General features: G+C 34.5%; 1 protein-coding gene across 1 annotated transcript; it reads right to left on the bottom strand.

Moving 5' to 3' along the window:
- Nucleotides 1–11,272: 11,272 nt before the first annotated feature.
- Nucleotides 11,273–14,534, bottom strand: LOC134702119 (potassium voltage-gated channel subfamily C member 3-like). Its single transcript, XM_063563213.1, has 2 exons — nucleotides 13,718–14,534; nucleotides 11,273–12,563 (listed from the first exon to the last, which is right to left on the bottom strand). Exons 1-2 carry the CDS (start codon nucleotides 14,168–14,170, stop codon nucleotides 11,610–11,612), a joined length of 1,407 nt encoding a protein of 468 aa, XP_063419283.1. The 5' UTR covers nucleotides 14,171–14,534; the 3' UTR covers nucleotides 11,273–11,609.
- Between the last annotated feature and the right edge of the window lie 624 nt (nucleotides 14,535–15,158).

Genomic DNA, 15,158 nt, shown 5'->3' with positions numbered 1-15,158 from the left:
ACGACAACCACTGAATTACATGCTACTGACTTGGGACAGGCACATACATAAATAATGTGGCGAGGTTAAACATGTTAGCAGGATCCCAACCCTCCCCCTAACCTGGGACAGTGGTATAACAGTACAACATAAGAACGAACTATAAAAATCAGTAGAAAAAGGCTTAACTCATCAGATAGACAAACAATAAAAGTGTCTTCTTGTCTGAAGAGTGATTCAGGAGAAACTACTCCTGATACACAGGAATAACTAAAAGGGGCTTTAAGTTGAGCTTTTAGGGTTCAGCAGTTGTTATATTTAATTTTGATAACATGTATTTTTTCTGAGATCAAGATTATGTATTTGCAGACATTTAAAGCATTTTTGTCAATTTCAATATTATATTAATTTTGTAACAATATGAAAAACAGCAATTTCGAAAAACCATGTTTTCAAAAAATTGAATTTAGCAAAATTTTCAAATATACCCCTCCCAATTTTTTGTATTTTGATTAAGCAATGGTTAATCTATTCAAAAATTATTTTAACCATATTGGGAAAATCTGGGTTGAAAATTTTCGATGCTTTCAAAACAGGGTAAAATTGGATTTTCAATACACATGGAATTTGACCCTTTTTGGGGCTAGGTTCTTGAGATACATGCTTTTAAATATATTTTTTTAAATGCAATTTTTAAATATGTCGTTACCATACTTATTCATAATAGCAAACAAAATTTTCTTTTTTATTCTCTTGAAGGTCGTATTTAACTAACTAAAATTGCACATTTTTAGCCTTTTTTCCTTGCCAAAATTGACCAAAAAGTGTTCAAGCCGTTACCATAGCAACCACAAATTTGTTCACGAAACTGGTTGTATTTTTCAGTATATCTCAACTGTTAGATCATTTTTACAAATTTTGAACTAATTCTGTGACATGTCATTTCCACATGATTTTGATGCTTACAGAGAATGACTCAAAATATTTTGGCCATTTAGAAGAGATAATTCATAGATAAACATTATAAAAGTAAAGGTCCTAGTATGGAACCCTGCGGAACTCGTGACTGGACTTCTCTAAAATGAGATTCAATATACCATGATGAAATCTTCTCTTCTCTTTTAACTGTTGTAAGAATTACCCCTTATCACAAACGTATCAGCCTTTATATTATGTGATAGACGATCATATAGATATAGGAAGATGTGGTGTGAGTACCAATGAGACAACTCTCCATCAATATACACATATATTTTTATTTGAACTTTGCTTTATCCGAAATCATTCAAAGGAGATTATATGACAATTTAAAACATTAAAATGAAATGCCAGTCGCAGACAGTACCATCCATCTTCTCTACGACACATGTGTATGGCTTTCCAAATATATTAAACCTGACATAATTTGCCAAATTCTTATTACAGCAGGAGTTGAAATTTGAAGATGAAATACAAAAAAGGTTTTACACTAGTAATGTTGGTGCCCTTTACAGCTTGTTGTTCGGTGTGAGCCAAGGCTCCGTGTTGAAGGCCGTACATTAAAAAGCAATACATAACACATTGATTAAAACAAATTACACAATGTAAAAGCCATTCATATAGAATTATGAGAGACGATTATTTACACATTAGAAACAAATTTCACATTGCTTAAAACATTAAAAAAAAATAATATAAATTAATACATATATAATCGTGTGGTCTAGCAGGACGGCTGCAGTGCAGGCGATTTGGTGTCACGATATCACAGTAGCATGGGTTCGAATCCCGGCGAGGGAAGAACCAAAAGTTTGCAAAGGCAAATTTACAGATCTAACATTGTTGGGTTGATGTTTAGACGAGTTATATATAACTCGTCTAAACATCAACCCAACAATGTTAGATCTGTAAATTTGCTTTCGTATATATATATACATAAGTACGTCTGAGTCAGTGACAACTCTACAACAGATGTATCCATCGGATCGCCATCAATGATGGTGATACATGGCTGTGTACATAACCTTTGTAGCCTATGTACACAGCCATGTATCACCATCATTTTCTTTGACTGTATATATTACATTAATTTGTAGGATCCGTTACTATAGATAATTTAGCTGATCTGTAACAATAACATCTGCATGCCTTATATATCATGTACTGTAGTACGCCGCTAGATTAAAACTGACGTGAAAAGGTAACACATGGACAGCTAAAGCTCTTTTATTGAGAGCCCAGGTGGTCGTGTGGTCTACAGGGACGGCTGCAGTGCAGGCGATTTGGTGTCACGATATAACAGAAAATCAGCGAAAGCAAATTTACAGATCTAACATTGTTGGGTTGATGTATCGTAACACAAAATCGCCTGCACTGCAGCCGTCCCGCTAGACCACACGACCACCTGGGCTATATATATATATTAAAAAATTAAACTAAAAAAACCAAAACAAACCAGCAAATGCAAAACTATCTACATGTATATAAAAATCTGCGTCTCCTATCTAAAATGTCTGCAGGTTTTGGCACACACACGTAATGTTGTTTACACCACCTAGAATCATAGATAGCTTATATTGACTGCAAAAATTATCAAAAATATTTAAAGTTTTAATTTACACCACTGGGTCGATGCCACTGCTGGTGGACGTTTCGTCCCCGAGGGTATCACCAGCCCAGTAGTCAGCACTTCGGTGTTGACATGAATATCAATTATATGGTCATTTTTATAAATTTTCTGTTTACAAAACTTTGAATTTTTCGAAAAACTAAGGATTTTCTTACCCCAGGAGTAGATTACCTTAGCCGTATTTGGCACAACTTTTTGGAATTTTGGATCCTCAATGCTCTTCAACTTTGTATTTATTTGGCTTTTTAACTATTTCGATCTGAGCGTCACTGATGAGTCTTATGTAGACGAAACGCGCGTCTGGCGTATAACATTATAATCCTGGTACTTTTGATAACTATTAAAACAACTGTCTCATATCATCATACAGTGGGCAAAATAAATGTACATGTTCTTCATTTTCAATATTGGAGTCAGGACATCAAAAACAAGTTCGTTATGTGTCACGATTTTCCGTGACTGGCCAACTCACCTACCCTTCATCTGGATTATATACGACTTACTGGATAATTATGTTTCTTCATTTGTTCTCGTCTTAGTTGTAGGTGATTAATGTTGCCACTAAACTTCTTGACGTAAAACAAACAATCAATTCATTGCAAAGATTGATTCGGTTCAATATCCAGACCAGTCGGTTCCACGAAGACAAGGTACTTGTCCGCTTTATTGACCTTAGTTTTGTCACAGAATTAAACGATATGATTACGTTAGGCCATTTGTTTTGTTACATCATTAAGCGATATTTATACAATATTTATTTAAAAGTGTTTATTTAAATGGCTATTCAGAATTATGAAATTCCGGAAGCTTAAACTTATCATGTATAACTAAACCTTACATCAAATCACTGTATTTGTTTAATCAAATTTAACCTTAATGGTAGCAGACTCTTGTTATTTTTTTCAATGAAATGAAACACGAATTTTCCCATTATGATTAACTTTTTAGAACGTGGACCTTTATAGTGGTACAATAGTGATATTGATCATTGTAGTACATGCATAGCTATGATGACTCGCGGATGTTGTTAGAGACAGATAGCTATAAACCCAGGATAATTCCAATATTGTCTACGTAATGAAATGCCTATACCAAGTTAGAATATGAAAGAGTTTTCCATTCGTTTGTCCTTGAACTTCTGATTTGTCATTTGATAAAGAACTTTCTGTTTTTTTCTTCTAATCAAATATGACAGATGCTAGTGTCAATAAGACTGACTGATACAATGTATGTATTTCAGTATATTTAATTTTTATATATGTACGTTCATAACATAACTCTTTTTCTTTACTCTGACAGCTCATTAGTCCCAAGGTCCATTGGTCCGACAGACCAGTAATCCGCTAACCTATTATAGTAGGATGCCCAATCAACGAATATTATCGAGTTGCCTTAACGGAATAACATACAGCTATATTTTTAATCATTGGAAAGAGGAGAACAAGCCTCATCGAAATAGCTTTGTCTGCCGTGATCACGTCTTAAACATTGCATATTCGTCGTCATCAATGTTTCAACTGTTCCCAGATGAGTATTTACATTTTGACAAATTACATTTGCCTGATATGGGCTTACCATATTGGAAAACATCCAAATATATTTCTGTAGTAAAACTCTTAGTACATGTTGTTTAAAGGTAAAGTCACAGGACGAAAGTTTGGCAAGGGAGGAATTTTTAATTGTAGCTAATTTTACCCTCAATATGTTTATATGTATAGGTCACTATGATCAGTTCGCACTTGATATCATACAACCTAATAACAAGATTGCGAGCTGCAACTATAGATTCATCGATGTCACAATTCAAAAGGTTTGCCAAATCGGAGAAATCATCTGGGTTGTCCTTCAAGACTTTAAAAACAGTGCGCTTACCGATCCAAAACAGGGATGACGTTGTATCGCATCCTGTTATAGCATGTGCACCTGGTAGAAATTTACACATGATAGATCCAAGACTTTTACATATTTCATGGACAGGTATATAGTGGCTCAAATCTTATGTGCAAGTTATAGTGCCTGTTTGAAACCATAGCTCATGTGTATGCTGCATTGAGGTGAAGTAATGAACGCAAAACAAAAGTACATCTGTATCTGGTGACTTTATTATTATTTTTTCATTGGTTTCTATCACACCAAACACTTTTTCTGCATGAATAGCATGTACAATCATGCATGTATCCGCTTCTTCGACAGTACAAAATTAAAACAATTCATCAAATTTGAATACTGCTTATGGGCATATTTTCGTAACAGACATAGGGTCAGTGGCAGTGCCAGCTAGATAAATGACTTCCCCGTGTGTCATTTCAACGGTTGGTCTATTGTGATGCTGAACAATCGATTCGCCAAGAAATATATTCATTTTTCATTTTTTGCTTGTTTTCACCTACTCTAAGAAACTTTTTAACAGGTAGGAATATGACGACCGTTTATGACCTGAAACACTGTAACTGACGAAAAAGAATTTGATCTTCGGTCACATTCCGCTGATTTTATTGACTGTTCTAACTCATATCTAACGCAAATGACGACGAGACAACCTGTACAGAAACATAGGGATTTGATAAAGTCTAGTGCCAAATTACCAAAGGTTTTTAATTTTTTCACTTGCAGAGATTGAATCAAAGCCATACCGTTTCGTATTAATACAGTAAAGAATTTATCGGAATGTTCGAAGGACTTGACACTTGAAATTAAGCTTCCAGTTTATGGCCAAAATCGGCTTTGCATATTTTCCTCATAGTTCCATCATCATGAAAACGTGATGTTGGTATTGGCCCGATAGGAAATGACAAGACTTTTTCCACAATGACGACATCCCGACTATTTAAGCAACAATGCCCGACAAAAGATAAACTCGGGATTGATGTGACCTTCAATAATTTCACCTGACCTACATTTAAGTTTTGTCGTTCTGGTAAGATATTTGAACGTCTTTAATTTGAACGAGAAATCGGACTATAAAAGATACCCTGTTGGTCGTCTGCAAGAGCACCGTCAAAACATGATTTTGCCATTTTTACACCATCTTGTGCTGCATTGATGTCGAGATGTTGATTAGGGATTTTGGATGCAGTGAGACGTCAAAGGGATCTGTCATTCTTTGCTGCATATGATCTAAGAGAAGTTTCAGATGATCATTGTCTCTTCTCATAGATGTTGGTTTTGCCTCTTCATGAGACAACATCAACAGCAGTGAAACCAGATCCTTTTCTCATCTGAGAACTGAAATCGGTTAGAATGTAGCATTTAAGGGACCACCTTATCAAAGCGGGTTTCTGTCTTGTGATATTAACAATACTACCACATCCTTTGGAGTACTTAATGACAGTCTTGTCTGTTGCTATATGAATGTCACTCCATATCCAATTGAAGGCACTTGGCTTCTGTCTAATAAAAAAAATCGCCCGATTCAAACACTGGCTAAATATCTGGAGGTAAATTGAACATATCCTGTTGATAAACTGGCAATTATCTAGAATATATCATCCTGTTTGTGACGATATGAAAGGCAACATAGCCGACACTGACGACAAATGTAAACTCCAAAGTCCTCTTTCGAATCGACTGTTTTGCAACATTATTTCGACTGTCGTGAGAAACATGTCCTAAAATTTAAATGTTGGTGATACATTGCAACCCCATTGTCTGAAGTCTTTCAAGAGAGGAAGCATGAGACAATCAATGTCAGCAATTGCAAAATGAATCGATGATATTAAAGACTTCTGGATTTGAATTGAAGTTAGAAGCTATATATGACAAAGAAGACCAAAAACTGATATGAAATGACGTAATTGAGTCTTTTCGACGCACCATTAGAATGTGACCTACCGAATAAGACTTTACCGGATTTTGTTATCACAAAAGCAACCATAAGCAACACGACGGGTGCCACATGTGGAACAGGATCTGCTTACCCTTCCGGAGCACTTGAGATCACCCCTAGTTTTTGGTGGGGTTCGTGTTTATTCTTAAGTTTTTTATGTTGTGTCATATGATCTATTGTTTGTCTTTTTCATTTTTAGCCATGTCGTTGTCAGTTTGTTTTAGATTTATGAGTTTGACTGTCCATTTGGTTTCTTTTGTCCCTCTTTAAAGAAAGCAGACAATTATGATATATACAAAGCTTCAAATGCCAAAATCAAAGCTCTTACGGCTCGATTAAACTATTTTCTATTCAGCATCAGGTCTACTGTTCCAGAAGCTTAAACCGAAAAATGACTAACCAATCGTTTAAACCTCCATCACCACATAACTTTTTAATAGCTGCAATGAAGCAGGATTATGTATGGAAACCACCTAGGCGTATTATGTGATTTCGGAATGTCTCTGGCATAGTTCATGCGACTTGTTTTGCTATGGAGCATAGTTATTGGTCAAACGTTTGACTGAATACTTCTGGTCCATGGCTACTGTTATATCAACACACTTTCGCATCGTAGTGTTTACCGTTGCCATATCATTTGGCTTAGAATCGATAATAGGTGCATAGGACACTATAGAGAAATTGGGTTTAAAATTCTACAAACAGCTGTTATAGTCGGTCCAAAACGGTGTTTTCGAGCAGAGACTGTTGGGAATAATACAGGGATGTTTCTAGATTCTTTCTAGAGATCGACCGTAAAAGACCCCAAAATATTTCTGGTGTATTGGATAGTTTACTTGCACAGTCAGTTATGTTGCCGTATACATTTTTATTTCTACGAGGCGTTTCTCTTGTTTTTTGGTTTAACAAACGGTATACAGGCGGACAGTGAAAAAGCACTGTCATTGGTCTGCATTGACCTTTCTTTGGTTCTTTTCATTTTTGACTGATCTATGTTTGGTTCTTCGTTATAACATTGTATAATGTCGAATTTGGAAAACAGCCCTTGCCATTGAATGGAAGGTGTCTTTTCCATCTATGCTTTCCGTGTTAATATCGATATTACTATCACCTTCCTGAACCATCTGGAATAGGAATTATTCCATCTAGAACGTAAACACCGTTAGTGATTTTTTCTATTTCATGATTGGCAGTGCTGGTGATGTATCGCCTGATCTCTCCGTATGAAGCACATAAACCATGGGAATATAAGGTCTCTATGAGATCTTTCGAACCGAAATCGTGGTACAACTGCACAGCAAGACCAAGGTAGATCGGAGTAAAGGTATCATTGGAAACCGAAACAATACACTCAGTTATTCCAATCATTTTCCTTATTTTGTCAAACGGTACATTACAGAGTTCAAACGCGTCCTTAGATGACTTGTTATCCACCAGCCAACAGACAAATTTTGTAAGCGATGAAGACATCCGCTCCATAGATACGGCTAAGGCAGCCTCGTTTTGTGTTGGGTATTCATCGGTAGAAACAGTATTATTTTCGATGTCATGTCATGGATTTTAGCCGCGGAATGTAATATTTGATCATCGTTGATATTGTCGGACCTTGCGATACGTCCTGTTCAATTTCATATGTCATTAACTTTGATTTCAACTTTCCCGCGGCTGTAACAACGTTACCTATTGATACGTTGCTACAAAGTTTGACTTCCCTTGACCGCGCTGTGGTTGCACAATAATTGCCTTGTCGTAATACCTTTCCAGTTTATCTTGTAGTTTAGTTACATGTACAGGGTATTCTTTGGCAGGTGATCGGGAAGATTAAAAATATACATTTGCAATATTTGCGACATGGGGTCTACCAACTAATAATTACATTATATGTATGTTTCATAATAATACGTTATTCTGCTTGGCTAATTGCACATCACCTGTTATTCCGTAAGCAATTGCATGAGACAATAACATTTCATTCATGATGACACGAGGTCCCACAATAAAGTGCACAGGTGGATTTAAAAATTAAACTTCATGAAAATCGTGTTTTTTATAATCCTAGCTAAAAAATGTAATTATAAGTATTAAATGCTTCTTTTTGTAACTTGATAGGGTTGTAAAAGCGTTGACCGTGTGTACATATTTAGAATGAAGCGCTTCCGCGCTTCATACAAAATGTACTTCGGTCAACGCTTTTACACCCCAATAAATTTACAAAAAGAAGCATTCAATTCTTAAATAATTTTTAGTGTATATTTGAAATTAGCAACCGAAAAGCGGTGTCGTGGTCTTGTATAGAAATAGCATTGTTTACGCTTTCAGACTTTATTGATGTAGCTTTACTTAAAACATATTTGGTAATACAACCTGAATGATAGACTGCATTGTCAAAAAATGCTTTGTTATCCACCATTCGAAAGATTCTTTGGTCATTCTTTTCAAATGCTGGTCTTCTTAAATTATCATTTCTGTCATTTGAACCTACTTTGCGGAGCTTTCTTTTTTCAATGTTTTATTTTCACACAAAAAAATTGTGAATATAAACGCAGAATATGAATTACGTTGTATACAGAAAAATATTTAGTTTTACACACATATAGCATATTTGCTACGGACCCCAGGACTATTTTTGCCTAAAACTATTCTATTTTACCGGAAAACTTTATATGTGTTGCCGAGTCCTACTGACCCCCGCCCCCTAAAAATAACTTTGGCGTATCCACTACATTATAAAAGTGGAATAATATTGTAGACCTTAATATGATCGATGGATTTAAAATCTGTACTCATATCTATAGAATGAATGTCATATCTATGTCCGATTGACCGTCATGGATAGTGCCTTTGACTGTACCCGAATTTCGTAGATTCATTTTTCTACACATGAAATTCATCAAACTGTGGGTGTCTTGGTATAAGCAGGAGTTGTTCATCTTTTCGTAGCATCTAGTTCGCCCTTTTTTTCATTTTTTATGGACCCTTTGTTTGGAAGTGTATTAACGAAATTAAGCTGCGTGATACAAATAAAATAGACAACTTTCGAGTGCGATGCATTTCCGTCAAAATATCTGGTTTTAGTGAACATCATTCGTGCATTAAGGGGATCGTCACTTCCATTTTAATGTTGAGAGAGTGGTCGGAAAATTACTGCACAGTTTATCCTACAAACTAAATTCTCATAATAGACAATTGGCACTGCTGTCAATAGAGAATTGTGATTGAGTACTTACCAATAAAAACATATTTCTAGTTTATCCTCCACAATGACGATCACTAAGAAGCTTGATGAACGTAAAAAGTACAGGGTTACAGGCGATCCCCTCTATCTGGTAAATTACGTCACAAAAGCGCGTCTTATTCATGAGTTGTTTCCGGTGACGGATGAACTCGAAAGTGGTCTATTGAGAATTGAATATGCAATATGTCAAAGAGACAACAACCCGATTAAAGAGCAGAAAACAGCCGACGGCCACCAATGGGTCTTCAATACAGCGAAACAAATCCCACTACCGTATGCCTGCTCCGTGTTAAGTAAGTTTGTAGATAATATATAAAAAAAAAAATTGATCCGATCAAAGAGTGCGGGTATGGTTATCATACACCGTATTTACTAAGTTTGTAGTTAATAAGTAATAACAATGGTGAAACCTCAAGCTCACGCCCTTGATATGAAATGGGGAAAACCGACGATCTAGTTAAAAGAAAAATCATTAGACAAACAAACGCTCAAATTATAAATTAATATTAAAAAAAACGGATTGTAAAACGAAAACTGCGCGAATGAGGATAAGCATTCAGTAGTTGCAGTTAACATGTGTTTTGTAATAAGCGATATTTTCGAGAACGGTGTGGTCTAAGACTTTTAGAGAACACTTACCTTTAAGCTTATGACAAATGCATTGTCGAAATCATGGGCTTTCGGACTAGCGAGATGTTACATATAACTCTTCCAACACTTGAGCATAAAACTTTATTCTGAATCGGTAGCATCAGGTTCTTAAAAGCCCACATACATATAAAGATATATTGAATATAAATTGTTTTTCAAATAAGAGGGAGATTCTTATTTGAGATGAAGTGTGTCTGAGAAACATCGTTGTTTTAATATGATTATCGCTATTAGAGCCTATGACGTGGTTGATGTTTACACTAAAAACTTCTGACGATAAATTTTTATCTCATGCGAGAAGAGTGAAATTCAAAATTATCACAAACAAAAGATCAAAGAAAAACCAAAAAATACCGATGAAACGTACACGGCAGGTACTCAATTCTGCGACAAATGACGACGACGGCTCAATGTGAAAAAGTGTCATCATTTACAGATATTAATGACTAAAAGTTGGAAATTAAAATTAATGATGATATTTTTATTATGTAAAAACCAATTCAAAATATTGACTGAATGTTTAAATATACAAACACATTAAAAAGGATTGATGCGTATTAATTGTATATCAATAAACTAATAAAAGGTTTATTCACTATTAATGGACTACAAGAATATTTTCGCTCAATGATGAGAAAGTCGATACATGTATACCTTTAGATACAAACAATTGTAGAAACAGTATCCGTACGTAGCCTAAGGAAATATCAAAACTTTTTTACGGAAAGGAATCAAAGTTCATCGATCTTTTTTCTGATTCTTGAACTAATAGATTGAAAATGTTCCTAACATGTTAGCTTGCAGTTTAAAAACAAGTAGTTTCATGTGTATCATTTTGAGTTTAGTAAGGCAGACATTGTCTCTGAACTAGTATATATATTTGTTAAGGGACCAGATGAAGGACGCCTCCGGGTGCGGGAATTTCTCGCTGCATTGAAGACCCATTGGTGACCTTCTGTTGTTGTCTGTTCTATGATCTGGTTGTTGTCTCTTTGACAAATTCCCCATTTCCATTCTCAATTATATATATTCTAAACTATATTCGTGCATATGAAAATTTCAAACGTGCGTAAATAGGGATTGGAACACGAGTATCGAAAATCTGTCCTACTGGTTCGTGTCGAAAATAGATAGATTGATTTTATCCTGCAATTTACAAATACGCTTACAATATAGTCGGCCACCTCCCAACAATACGCTTTGGTTTTTGATGCTATCAAGTCACATAAAATCATTAAAATAGGCACCAAATATCTCCAACTAGTTTACATTGTATATAATAAAAATAATGCACAATCCATGTTCATTTCTCACCTTTCTATGGACGGAAATGTTTTATTATTACTATCCAATTTTGACTTCTCGAACGGAACTATTTTATTATCTTTGGCAGTGATTGAATTAACTGATTGTTTTCTTTCTGTTCCCTTCTCTTTTTGAATCTCGTTATAGCTTTCTCGTTCATTGTTTTTCTTGTACAGATCATCAAAGTTTCCAGCAATGACAGCTATTGGCATAGCTATAACAAGTAATCCACACATAGCACACGTGGCTCCAATAATGCGACCCAAAGCTCCTGTTGGGTACATATCACCGTACCCTACAGTAGTCATGGTAACCACTGCCCACCATAGTCCATCCAACATATTTGGAAATGTATCTGGTTCTTTAAGTTCTGCATAGTAAATCAAATTTGAAAATACCCAAGCAACTATTAGAAACGTCAGCAGAAGTAAACCCAATTCCTTGACACTTGCTTTTACCGCCAAAAATAATACTCGCAAACTGTTGTACTGTTTCGCAACTCTGAAAAACTTAAGTAAGCGCAATACGGAAGCAGCAGAACAAAAACTGTAAAAGTACATTAAGCTTTCAAACTTTTTCTCTAGTACAGCATCAACGTTCGCAAACATATCAACCATAAAGCGTGACCACATTGTTATGTTTAAAAACGTATCTAGAATGTTCAACCATTCCAAGAAAAATCGGCATTTCGATGGACACGTCATAAACCGTACTAAAGATTCAAGTGTGAAGAAAACGATAATACACACGTTTAATTCAAATAGCCAACTCGGTTCAAGCGTAGTGGTAAACATGATTTCTTTCGGATTATCAGTATTGACCCATGTGTCAGGATTGAACAGGAAAAACCAGTATATCTGTGTATCATTGTACAGATGTATCCGGAGGTTTGGATGTGTTTCCAGGCATGGTATAGTTGCTGACACAATAACTATTATTAGGTATATGATGCTGAACACCTACAAAATTAGATAATACATGTACATGTATATATACTACTAATGTTTTATATTAAAATTAGAAAAATATCAAAAAATAAATGATTAGAATCTGAAAAGTTCAGTATGATAAAACTACTAAAAGTATACTATTGTATGGTCACTGCATGACTATTGAATATTTTCCGAATAAAAATTTCGTGTAAAATGTTTTTAACTTCTACATCTTACAACATTGGATGTTTTAATTGTTTCACTCTAGTCATATTTATAATTTTTTTTCGTTAGGAATGAGACTATGCAATAGGTTAAGCTTATTTAATACTTAACATGTTATATTACGATACATACATGTATTTATATAAATAAGATGTCGTATGAGTGTCAATGAGACAACTCTCCATCCAAATAACAATTTAAAAAGTAAACCATTATAGGTTTAAGTACGGCCTTCAACACGGAGCATGCATTTAAATAAGATGTCGTGTAAGTGTCAATGAGATAACTCCATCCACGTCACAATGTATATCTCATAGCAATTTACGAAAATTTGCAAATTCTGTTAAAAAAAGGTCCAGTTGAGTCATGATATGCATACTGTAAACCAACTTATTTTTGCGAGCGATTTATTTTCGCGACTTTCGCGAGTAGAAAAATAACGCGAATATAAATCGTCGCGAATATGTCAATCTTTGATCTTTCCTTAATTAACTTCATCAGGTAAATCAGATAATCGCGAAGTGGTCAAGAAAGGGTAAAACGCGAAATAAAGTATCTGCGAAAATAAGTTGGTTTACAGTATAGACATTGATTGATATCTATAGAGTTATGAGTGGCCATTGTATAGAGTTATGAGTGACCGACCAGTGTTGAAATTCGACAAACATCAGTGCAAGCGAAACACTCTGTGTTAGCTTTCATAACAACTTAAAATGTAAAATCACAAATATACTAAACTCGAAGGAAAATTCAAAACAGAATGTCCCTAATCACATTGCAAAATCAAATGACAAAACATATCAAACGAACAGATAACAACTGTCATATTCCTAACTTGAAACATGCATTTTCAAATGTAGAAAATGGTGGATTGAACCTGGTTTTAACGCGCTAACAATCTCACTTGTATAAGATGTATGTATATTTACTATACAACCTAAACATATTTTACCTACTCTAGCATATGTAGATGAGGTAGGTTCGTCGATTAACATCCACACTTTCTGTCGAATTTTATTTATTGGAGTCAGTAAGTGTGTCATTGCTATTGGCTTTTTCGCAAATATTTCTCTTAGTTTTGCAGCTGTAGCTTCTTTTTCTTCATATTTGATGTAAGTTTGGAAACAACATTCCGAAATATTTGTTAAAGGAATTCTCCAAAAATCCAATTCAGACTTCCATAACCATCCGCACAAATGTGTTGGAAGATGGATAACACCGTTTCTATAATAGTCCAATATTGTATTAAAAAGTTCTGGATTTCTATCAAAGTAAAAGTATTTATTTTCTTCATTGTAAAATTCTGATGTAATTGTTATAGATCCTAACAATGTTTCAGGAAATCTTTGAAGAGTAGATAATTTCGTGTGAAACAATGTCCCACCAACGTTAATGTGGATAATCGCCATTTTAAAAATCGTCGATCAATCACAAATATTTTTAAGATTTAACAAATTAACATTAAAATTTTTATTTTTCGATCAGTTGTTTTTTAAATCCACTTTACGACTATTATAATAGTTTAAATTTAACTTTTTTCTTTCAAAAACTCGCAGTCCAGATCGATTTTTTGATAATAGTGATATCACAATGATTCCATTTAATTGCTGGTCTTCAACATGTATACTAAAGCGAGGCGGATCTTCAGTTCCATGTTTTTCTGAATCAATTTCAAATGTACGAATCAGATCTCACTTTTTGAAATCTGAATTTATAAAATTATATCCTTCAGTACAACATCTTTATACAAGTAAAGATTTGGTAACAACAAAATGTTCCTTAATGTAACTACATAATACAAACCGAAATCTTATATACGTATCACTAATGTACTTAATCCAAATTAATCCCATCATGAATGTTGTTTTAATACTTTAATAAGGTTTATTGATCGTTAATAGGACATTTAAAAATTTAATGTAAATGTACAATGACATACACTATTGTTACATTAATAGGTATTGAAAAACAAATTGGTTAACTCTCTGATGGAAAGACCAGAACACAATACAAGTTTCTTTTCAATTGTAGCAGGAACAATTCTGCTGGAGATTCACGGATGCGGACCACAGCTAATTCTAGTTTGTAACTGATGTGAACGGAAACGACTGATGCCAAATGTGATGCGCTATAATATATCTAAGTAAATGAAAACCAAAAATTGAAAACAATATATGATTTAATCAACAAAGTACAACTTTTATTATGATATGCCAAAAGTATGTAGAAATGGAGCATTCAATGACTTTAATTTAACCGTACTATGGAGGCATGTTGCAAATGCACTAACCTAAACGATGGATGGAAAGCTTGGCTTTCCTTGGTTGGACTGAAAGTCAGTCCTCAGAGCATTCTATATAATAATCTCAAACCAGTTAGTATGTAAAATATATAAGT

Source organism: Mytilus trossulus, unplaced genomic scaffold (genome assembly GCF_036588685.1).
Source record: "Mytilus trossulus isolate FHL-02 unplaced genomic scaffold, PNRI_Mtr1.1.1.hap1 h1tg000398l__unscaffolded, whole genome shotgun sequence".
In the NCBI taxonomy this organism is placed as follows: Eukaryota; Metazoa; Mollusca; class Bivalvia; order Mytilida; family Mytilidae; genus Mytilus; species Mytilus trossulus.
This window is presented reverse-complemented; position numbering and strand designations above follow the sequence as displayed.